The sequence below is a fragment of the Phyllostomus discolor genome, chromosome X, assembly GCF_004126475.2.
Source record: "Phyllostomus discolor isolate MPI-MPIP mPhyDis1 chromosome X, mPhyDis1.pri.v3, whole genome shotgun sequence".
Taxonomy (NCBI): domain Eukaryota; kingdom Metazoa; phylum Chordata; class Mammalia; order Chiroptera; family Phyllostomidae; genus Phyllostomus; species Phyllostomus discolor.
The window spans coordinates 4,387,442-4,398,589 of NC_050198.1; the positions used below are offsets into that span (position 1 = coordinate 4,387,442).

General features: G+C 38.8%; 1 protein-coding gene across 1 annotated transcript in view; it reads right to left on the reverse strand.

Annotated features, from left to right (window-relative positions):
* ACE2 (angiotensin I converting enzyme 2) overlaps positions 1–8,020 on the reverse strand; it is a 43,587-nt gene extending 35,567 nt beyond the window's left edge. The window contains exons 1-2 of the mRNA XM_036016383.1: positions 7,682–8,020; positions 6,506–6,794 (exon numbers count right to left, since the gene is read on the reverse strand). Coding sequence (XP_035872276.1) covers positions 6,506–6,691 — 186 coding nt within the window. The 5' untranslated portion in view covers positions 6,692–6,794; positions 7,682–8,020. The remainder of the gene's footprint in view (positions 1–6,505; positions 6,795–7,681) is intronic.
* Positions 8,021–11,148: the final 3,128 nt, after the last annotated feature.

Consider the following 11,148-nt stretch of genomic DNA (forward strand, 5'->3'; position numbering starts at 1 on the left):
ATGAGCTATAGAAAGAAGAATTTTGCCTACAGCACAGATTCATCTATGCAACCCTCTCAATCCTTACTCTTATTCACTCAATCCAGGATAATTTACTGTTAAGCAAAATTTCTGGTAATTTTCATAACAAATTATAGTAATGATTTTTTATTCTTGATCTACTTTGGAAACAATTCACAGTCCTCAAAATGCCTCAGCCTTACAACACTTTTTTAATTGTCGTTCAAGTAATGGTATTAAAACGAAAAGAGAACCAACTGTATGGGAAAACATATTTGCCAATGATACTTCAGACAAGGGTTTAATCTCCAAAATATATAAAGAACTCACACGACTCCACTCTAATAAGACAAGCAACTCAATTAAAACATGGGCAAAGGACTTGAACAGAAACTTCTCCAAGGAGAACATTTTTTATTATACCGCATACGGGAACTTTGAAGATACCTGCTTTATTCTTTTTATCAGCACCATACTACAAGTGTTATACTTTAATTCATAAAAGAAAATACATTATGTTGCCATGAATTTTGACCCCTGAGGACATACTGTTCCATCCCAAGATATTCTTTTTTCCAGAGCTCTGAGGACCTTAACCATCTTTTGGTTAATTTCTTGGCTCAATATTCCTGCACCATGCTAGTAGTATAAATTCAACTTGCACACCTATTAAATAACTCACAGATGAAACCTGAATCCAATAAAGTGTCTACATGAGGACTCTGCCCACCATCTATTTTGTAAATTAAGTTTTATTGGAACATAGTCCTACCCATTTATATATTACCTATGACTGCTTTCACACTACAATGGCAGAGTTGAATAGAGGCGGGAGGGCCCACAAAACCTGAAATATTACTATCTTGTCTGTTACAGAAAAATTGTTCTGATCTCTGCTGTAGATATGTATATTTACAGGAAATACAAGGGACAAAAGAACATGTAAAGCAACATTAAAGGGGCACCATCAGTGAATCCAGAAAGTGGGAGTTTCTGTAGGGCCAACAATTCAATTTCTCCACAAATAAATTGCAGAGAGAGAGAGAGAGAGCGAGCGACTCTATCGATTAAAAGAGACTTAGAGTTCATCCACTAAAACTATTGGAAGGAGAGGACCTTGCTAGATTTTGATTCAAATAAACTACCTAAATGTTTTTAATGAAACAGCAGGGTGCATTTACATATTGGCAAGCTATTTGATGATACTGAAGAATCATGGTACTGATATTAAGGTTGTAAAAATTCTGACTTTGCAGGTCATAAGATGAAATATTTACACATAAAACTATATGATATTTGGGGAGAAAAATAAAACAATATGGGCCAAAGTGCTGATTGATAATTGGTGAAGCTGGGTGATGAGTATTAGGAGATTCAATATACTAGACTCTCTTCTTTTACATGACTCAAAATTTTTATGATGAAAAGTAAAGAAAATCCATACGATGGAATACTGTTTGGCAATTAAAAGGAACAAAGTAATGCTACAACATGCAGGGTTAAAGAAGCCAGTCACAAAGACCATCAATGGTACGATTCCATTGATAGGAAGTGCTCAGGGTAGGCAAATCTGCAGACAGAAAGTACATTAATGGTTGCCTAGGGCTGGGGATGGGAGGAAGAGTGATTGCTACTGGGCAGGTGGTTTCTTTTTGGAATGACAAAAATATTCTAAAATTACACGCTGGTAATGATTGGACAATTCTGCGAATATACCCAAAAACACTGAATTGTAGGCTTTAAATTGGTGGATTTTATGGTGCATAAGTTATATCTCAATAAAGCTATTGTTTCAAGCCTACAATAATAAATGCAAAGAAAAAAATCACCTCATTCCCAAAGTCCTATAACAAGGTCTAAAATCCCCATGGAAGTGCTCAAAACCAAAGGATTTAGCCAAATTACTGTGATGCCCTTCTGCCCAGTTACCTGGCACACACTAAGAAGCAGCGGCAGTTTCTGACCACCACACTACCCTTCCCCCGTGTAGCTGGTGATAGCCTGGCATCTGTCAGAGTGCTTAGATCAATGAATAATTGTATCAAGTTTGGGTGCATTTACACATGTCATTTTGAGTTGCTCAAGCTTAATTTCACCAAAATTACCTCACTAAACTGGAACATTATCAAGTTTTCATGACAAAAGGAAACTCGGTATGAACAAGGCCTCTATTACACTTGCCCCAGGTTAATTGTCTCCATGAGGAAGTTATCCATTCACAATTGTTATCTACTGAAGATCTTAGCTGTGCCCATCTACATCCCTACATTTCAAGACACAAAGAAAGAAGTGACTTGCCCAAGGCATCACAGGCAGCTCAGAAGAGTCATGAGAACATGGGATTTTCTGAATTGCACTGTATTTCCAGCACAGTGATCTTTCCCTGTCCTGTACCTGTGTGTGCATATCTGTGTGTCAGGGAAGGTGGGACAGATTCATGGAGGGTGGGACATACTCATTGGAAAGGGGTGAATTCTACATTCTTCCCCTGGGTCCATAATAGTAGTTTCAAATTACTTTGTTCTGAGTTCACTATGACTCCAGCCCTAAAAGCAGAGGAATCAGATGTGTCCCAAGACTCTAGGGCACATCAGAAAAAAAGATCTGAAGAAGCTCTAGAGAGAACCCAAAGGCTAAGTATGGGCCTTCTGCTCTCTCTTCTCAGTTTCTTACAACTCGCCAGGAAATATTCATTAAATGTTCTCGGAGATCTTCAAGACTCTAACAGGACATTCTTCAACACTTCTGCTGCATGGACAGGAGTTTGGGGCAGCTGTAGTGGTTACTGACAAACACTGGAACAATGAACCAGTATGTCTCTACCTCAGTAGGATCTGTTACCTCTCTTCCAGGAATAAAACTGTCCAGGGACCTCCTATGCTGCTGCAGAGCTTGACTGTGCAAAAAAAAAAAAAATCCTTTTGATTTATAAAGGACCCTGTTTTTAAAATCAGGCCAAAAATAAAATCACGAAGAAGGGGCAATGTAAAAAAAAAAGGAGTATTATCATTTTACTGAGAAAATAATTACAGTTTAATTGTGACTATTCAGTTTCAAACCTGACAACTGTATTTGCTATAAAGTAAGGGGGCAATTTATTTTATATAATACATGACAAGTGCTTGGTAATTAATTTTCATTGAATTTCTCAATGACTTTGAAACCTGTTTTGAACCAAGCTTCTCTTCTTATCTCTATCAGATAAACCACTCTTAAGAGGAGTTTTGGGTTACTACACTGATCAAGTTTTGATACCTTCTATTATTTTAAGGGATGTTCATACAACTTGATCTAAAAATCACCATGCTAGATCATATCCATAAGCTGACAAGTCCAATATTCTGACTCTGAAATATGGTCCAAATTTCCCTTACCATATGATCTACTGCTATAATAGTACTACATAACAACCAACCAAAAACCTTAGTGGCATAAGTGTTTATTATTTACACGCCTGGAATCACTGAAGGTTGCCAGGTATCTCTGCTAACTTTGACTGCACTGGCTCACAACTTGTGGGGGGGGTTGGTTTCTGCTGGGACAGCTACTGCATATGTCTCTGATTCTTTAGCTAGCTAGCCCAGGCATGCTCTCATAGCAAAGGCAAAGGAGCAAAGGACAAACCCCATTGTTCAAATGCACCCCAAGCCTCCACTTGCATCATGTCTGCTAGCACCCCACTAGTCAAAGGCGGTCACATGATGAAGAACACAGTCGCATCTTCTTCTGCGGGATAGTGCTGCAAAGTAACATGACCTTGAGCATTGATACAGGGAACGGTAAAGAGCTGGGTCCATAAGTGCACTTGACCATACCTCCTTACCCAGACTTGACCTATAATCCTTACATCTGCCTAAATACTTCAAGAATCTAGTTATAGTTTTTGATGTCTTACCTTTTCAGATTAAAGAATGGCCTAGATTTTATATTACTAGGATTATATTTTACATTCTTTTATTTAAAAAAGATGAAATCTTTCCATTTGCAATAACATGGATGGCCCTAGAGGGTGTTAAGCCAAGTGAAATAAGTCAGACAAAGAGAAATATTGTAGGATTTTACTTATATGTGAAATCTAAACAGAACGAAACAAAAACAGACCCATAGATACAGAGAACAAGCAAACGTTTGCCAAAGGGGAGGGAGGTGTGAGGTGGGGTGGGGGGACGAGGAACAAATGGCCTAGTTTTACAAGTCTTACCAGTTTTACCACCTCCTGCTATTTGTTAAAAATTTATCTTTTGAGCTTTCAAAGGCACCACCTTTCTAGTATGAAGAGATTTGGCCAATACAACTGTGAACACGCTATCCTTTCTTGTTCCACTTCAGACTAATTTTTTTTCTTTTTGAGTCAGGCTTTGTACAGCTAATGCTGACTAGCTCTCTGATACCCTTAAATCATCCTGGTTGCTCTCCTTTAGGGAACAGTCTCCATTTCTAAAGTGGCCATCAGCAGCATACAATTTCTAGGCATCCTGCTCATCTTCGTACCTTTCAATGCACCTGCCACAGTGCCTGTTTCATTAGGGGAATATTGATATACAAGAGAATAGAAGGTGAACCCATTCCCCTCCCTGCCCCATTGCCCCTCTCCCCAACTAACCTGACATAAGTGTACCTAAGTGCACTAATGCACCCTTCACCCCTGCATTCAAATATTTTCACTTTCCTTTAAAAGGCCCAAACTTTGTGCAGTTTGGCCACACTTCATGATTTATGTTCTTTCATTTCTAACCTTTGCTTCTGACCAACCAGTACAATACAAAAGTGATAAATGGAGACTTGACTTGTGGTGGCAAACGCACAATACAACAGACAGATGATGTATTAAAGAATTGTACACCTGAAACCTATATCATTTTATTAATCAATGTCACCCCAATAAATTCAATAAAAAAGAAAAACAACAAAACACACACACATACACACACAAAAACAAAAGTAATAGCACTTAATGATCCAGACATGATTTTAATAAACATCACTGCATATCATTCTATAACAGGCCTTCTCAACCTCCGGGCGCTCAACAGAACTATTACAAGTCTCTTCAGCAATTATAACTCCCTCTCACACTAATGACAATGGTATCTTATTATTCTTCCATGCTCATATGCATTAAGCCCTATGCTGGTGGTTTTGTGTATTAATTCAGTCTTCACAGTGACCCTCTGAGGCAGACATGAATGTTATGTTATTTTTTTACAGGCGAAAAACTAAAATGCAGAGAAGTTGGTTAACTAACTCAAGCTCACCCAGCTAGAAAGTAGTGGGGTCAGGATTTGGATTTTGGCAGTCCGGTTCCAGAGCTCTTAGGCATGATGCTGGTACACCTTCACCACAGAACCATTCAGCTGAGCATGAAAACAAATACACAATACACTACAGGCACCTCCAGCAGAGATCAAATAAAAAGTGAGGAAAAAGCAACAATGAAGAGATGAAAAGAGGTAAGACAAAAACATGAGACAAGAAAAACATGATCTTCTATGACAACACTGGGCTGTCAAAATCTCCTGGATTTCTTTGAGCTTTAGAAAAATAGAAGAAAAACACTGTGTTGGCAGATTTCTTTTTTTTGAACAACAATAAAGTAATTTTATTTTATTTTATTTTAAATTTCAATCATTGTTCAAATATGGCAGATTTCAAATGAGACAGTGTGTCTGATATTTGATCTGTCCAGTGAGTGGCCGTTATTTAATTTAAACATGCAAGCTACTAATCATTTGAAAAAATAAGCTTCTGAACTGCATTTTTGAAGTAATATATTGCTGTACAAATGCCACAAAAATCTTTTCTTAAATAATGTTGCTCAATTTCCAACACCAAATGTGGAAGGATACTACTCTGGGACCTATGAGAGAAGAAACCCTAAACCCTTGCACTTGTCAAACAAAGTATCTTTCTTTCCCAGAACATTCTGAAATTTGTCAGAACTGTTTTAATTATGGTTTTTCTTGGAAGGCTCCGGATGAATTCTGTGACCTTTATAAGTCCCTTAGAGCTCTGTGACAATGAAGGAAGAAAACCCCAAATCCAGCCTCATCCAATCCATCTAGCTAGCTCTTTCACTAACCCTCCACTTGCATTTTTTGGTTAATATATTATTTTAGAGAGTTCTAAAATAACTCTCTAAAAATGTCAGATCTTCTTATTGACATTGTGGGCTTGGAGGAAGTTATTAACTCACTAATGTATAGTATTTCCATGAAATGCATTGAAACACTGACTATGATAAGAATCGTGGTGGCAAATTTATGAAGTATATTCACTGGTTTCCAAGAATCTGGCCTGAGACCAGTGGATTATTTTATAACAATTTTCCAAAAGATCCCCAAGGTCAATTAAGGTTAGTCATCTGGGACTCCAGAGTCAGAAATACTGAAGCAAACATCCAACCTCCCAGCTGAGAGCATTTCTTTGATTTCCCCTTTCAGTTGTATGTGCAGTAATCTAACCTTTAAGAAGCAACACATTCTCCTATATATCCTCGAGCACTCACCATTTTTTGCACATTCTCGTCGGTAATATTGGTGTTATAATTCCAAGCAGCCAGTGAACTTTGATAATATAGTTCTTCAGCTTCATTGTTAAAATTCTCCAAAAATTTCCTGGCGTCTTCCTCAGTGGGGGTTTGAGCAGCAGCTACAGCAACAAGGCTGAGAAAGAGCCAGGAGGAGCCTGACATCTTTCCCTGTGCGCCAAGATCCCATTCACTGAGCAACTCTCCCTGGAGTAAAACCTCCTCATGAGTTTTTCTCTCTCATCAGCCTTTGAACTTGGGTTGGGCACTGAGCAGGGAAGATAAAAAAAACCACACACACACACACAGAAGAAAAAAAACAGTAAACAATCTGATGAACCAATATAAAACTCATCCTGGAGAGGACAGATATGTAAGCATATTTCAGAGTGATTTTTTTTAAGTAAGTCAAATAAAAAAAAATGTTATCCATTAATCCCAGAGAGTCATAGCTCTCCTAGCTTTTATGATCAAATCAAAACTTGTGCATTTGGTTAATAATTTATAAACCAAATTCCTTGAAAGCTGTTAAAAATAACTGAAAGTGTTATAATTTTTTTAGTGACCAAAGAAGCCTAGAATTAGGGATCATGGGGGTAATGTTGTTACTTATATGTTTCTCAGATAATTCCATAGTAAGTTATCCCTGTTTTCACTTTATTTCAAGCTCATATTCACAGAAAGTCTCTACTTTGGTAACATTTTTCCCTTCCTAATAAATGACTTAGCCCTCATCTTCATGGAATTCATTTCTTTCTGATAAATTCTAATTTTCATGATCATTTTTAAAACAATGAGCCCTGGCTGGCATAGCTCAGTGGATTGAGCGTGGGCTGCGAACCACAGTGTCACAGGTTCGATTCCCAGTCAGGGTACATGCCTGGGTTGCAGGCCATGACCCCCAGCAACCACACATTGATGTCTCTCCCTCTCTCTCTCCCTCTCTCTCTCTCTCTCTCTCTCTCTCTCTCCATCCCTTCCCTCTCTAAAATGAAATAAATAAAATATTTAAAAAAACAATAAGATTTCACAGGTCAACTCTCCCAATGTAGCTTGGGAAAACTTAAAAATGTTCATTTTCTGTTTCTCAGATGACCATGTTAAACACTGGCTCTATGGCTGACTTTATTGTGTGCCTCCTTCCTTTTCACTTACCTGCTCAAACCTCAGTGAAGGTCACAAGGAAGTGAGAATGCCTCTGCACGGTATGAAACTCAAGGAGAGTCCGTGTCAAGCTCTGCTCATCCTTGCCCGTAGAGTCATGGCAATATAGAATTTAAAGAGACTTCAGTGGTGATCCTGTTGAATCTCAGGAGCTGGATCAGTGTCCTGATTCCCAGTCTGTAGGCATTCACGTTGTAGCTAAAAGAGAGGAGCACTTTAAATGGCAAGGCTCATGGGCCTGGTTGACTGTGATTATGAAACCCTGAGATGACGGGGAAAACATTTCTTCACCTAGAAAAACGAGTCTTCCAGGTCCAGGTGAAATGTCAGTAGCCAACCTTTTTAAAAAAGTTTCCGTAACTTTCCCTTGTTACAAAGTTGTCCATACCAGTAATAGAATAGGAAAAATAATTATAAGAAAGTGTTTCCATGATAATATCTCATTGAAGCATGACCAAAAACCTAGAGGTAAATAGTTTTTATTTGCCATTATACAGATTTGAAACTGAGATGCAGGGAACTTAAACAAATTGCCAAACCTCACTGACTAGTTAGTGGTAGAGCCTGGACACAAATGCCTGCAGCTTGATTGCAGACTACAGGCTTTTAACTTACTGCAGTCAGTAGTCTAAAAGCAATAATGGAAGCGCAGAGCTAGAGCAGCAGACGGACACTGCTGATGCTGTCCCTCTGTGAAGACGATGGATTTTGGTTCTGCCACATCAAAAAGAGGTAGATTCTCGCCCTCTTCGATGGGACTTGTAACACACAAATCTTTTAAGAAATAAAGTAATTGACAAATGTAAGTAATTATGACAACTAATGTTAAAGAAAGTGAGATGGGGGAATCAGTGAAATTTCAGTAAGCCTCCTCCCACATATGAGAAAGCCGAGATCCACTCACTTGTCACAGGCATTAGGAGAAAACCAATCAAAAGAAGGGGAACGTGGCATGAGGCTCTGAACAAAGAGCTACAATGTTGCTATAATAACAGCTGAAACAAAACTCTACTGAGGTCACTTCCTGAATGAAGCTCTTGGGTTTAGAAAAACATGGGAGTAGTCCAACTTCAATTCATTGAAGCAGAAAATAAGATTAACATGATCAAATTAAAATGGAGAAAGCAGAATGTAAAATCTGAAGGCTAAAAATAGATGGACAAGGAACCTGAGATAACAGTGAGGCAGGAAAATTCCGGAAGCCAAAAAATTTTGAGAAGCGAGGGAAATGGCTAAGCTATCCACAATAATTCGGTAGGAAAAACCAGGTCAATGACAGACAACTACAAGCGGTGACTATATTGGTGCAATTTTTGTTCACCCTCCATTGAGAAGATGTCACTTTTCTGATAGCTACCCAGATGCATTCTCTCTGAGCCCATTCTGAGAATGAAAAGAATCCACTGAAGACCCAGGGACAGGACACATATAAACAGTTGGCCTACAGGAATGGATTGTCTTCGAGAAATAATGGAGTCCGAAAATATTAAGAGATTGGAGATGCAGGAAACCTGTTTTATTTTTCAAAAGGACTGGAGGGTAAATTTCATAAAGGATAGAGGGAAGAGCTCTAGATCTTGCCATCTCAAAAACTATAAAATACAATTTGTAAGATGTGGTTTGCACTTGGAAAAATATATATATATCCATAAATATATATCTAGGAATTCACTAGGAACAAGTCAGATGCTGCCTGCCTGATTTCCTTTTTGAAAAAAGAATAGAATAGTAAACAAACAAACAAAGACACAATGTGTCTTCTTTTTCAATATGGGGAATTTAACAAAGCGTCAAGTTCTATGACCAGATAGATCTAAATGTCCCAGAAACAACCACACACTACAGGATTAAGCGGTCCTCTGACCAACGACAGTTCGTGTCCAAAACAACAGGTCTTCATTCAACAATTATTTATTGTCTACCTATTATATGCCAGACACAATTTTAGATGTTGGATATACACTAATAGATAAGACAGAAAAAGTTCCTGTGGATATCATATTATATAAGGTGGGGCAGAGGGAAGAAACAAGCTAGTTGATGATGAACGCTATGACTTTGCAATAAGCAAGAAAGGAGGATTGTGAATGATGGGGTGGGGATGAGAGGGGTGACATTGGTGCGAAGACATGAAGGAAAGGTGGAAAGCTATGCAGATATCTAACAGAAGACTGTTCTAGGTAGAAGGAACAGCAAGTGCAAACCACATACGCAGACCTCAAGAACACGAGAAGCCTCTCTGTCCAGAGCCCAGGCTGGAGGCCACACAAGGACGGCTCCATAGACAATTGTAGGAATTTTAGTTTTACTCTGAGTAATGCGGGAAGACATTGGAAGGCTTCAAGCAGAAAAGTGATCTGGCAAAACTTTTAATGGAATCATTCTCCCGGTCAAGTAGCAAGCAGACAGTAAGAGGTAAGGGTAGATGTAGAGAATCAGCCAGGGAGTTACCACAGCAGTCCAGTCAAGCAGGTTGAATAAAAGCTTAGTGTGAGCTGTACATCCAACTTGGCTGCTCAGCAGAAGGTAAATCCATCTCAGACTCCCTTAGATTTTGTTAATACAAGTGTTAGATGCACAATAATTTAGAGCACCACACTCATTTCTGATAACCACCATTGTAGAGAGACACAGGAGAATATCCAGAGAAAAATAAATACCATATTTTTCGGACCATAAGACACACCTAGGTTTTGGAGGAGGGAAATAGGGGGAAATTTTTGAAGCAAAAAAAATGTGGTAAAATATTTAATAACATAAATAACATAATATTTCACCAATGTAAATGTACACAGAACTCAACAGCAGCATTAGCAACCAGTATTCCTCCCGAATGGGGGAGGGGGGCATCTTATAGTCTGAAAACACGGTAAATGCATCTAAAATAATGTCATTTGAAGCACAGTTCAGACATAGAAGAGAAGACTTAGGGTGGGCAGCTCTCCTCCATCATGGGCCTGTTAGTTAAAAGAAGACTTAGGTAACATAACAGATTTACTACCTGGCTGGCGTAGCTCAGTGGATTGAGTGCGGGCTGTGAACCAAAGTGTTGCAAGTTCGATTCCCAGCCAGGGTACATGCTTGGGTTGCAGGCCATAACCCCCAGCAACCGCACATTGATGTTTCTCTCTCTCTCTCTCTCTCTCTCTCTCTCTCTCTGTCTCCCTCCCTTCCCTCTCTAAAAGTGAATAAATAAAAAATATTTTAAAAAAACAGATTTACTCCACCACTTACCAACTGTGTGAGTTTAGGCAGGCAATATCCCCCCACACCTAATTTCCTATGTTCAAAGCTGATGGCAGTATTATACCCACCTCATAGGGATGTTGTAAGTATTATATGAACTACTACTTGAGAACACAGAGAAGAATGCTAGGAGCCTGTTAATAATAAAAGCCACTCAAAATGAGAGGAGCTATGTAATCATTAGGGAACTCTGAGAAGTAAGGGAAATGGGA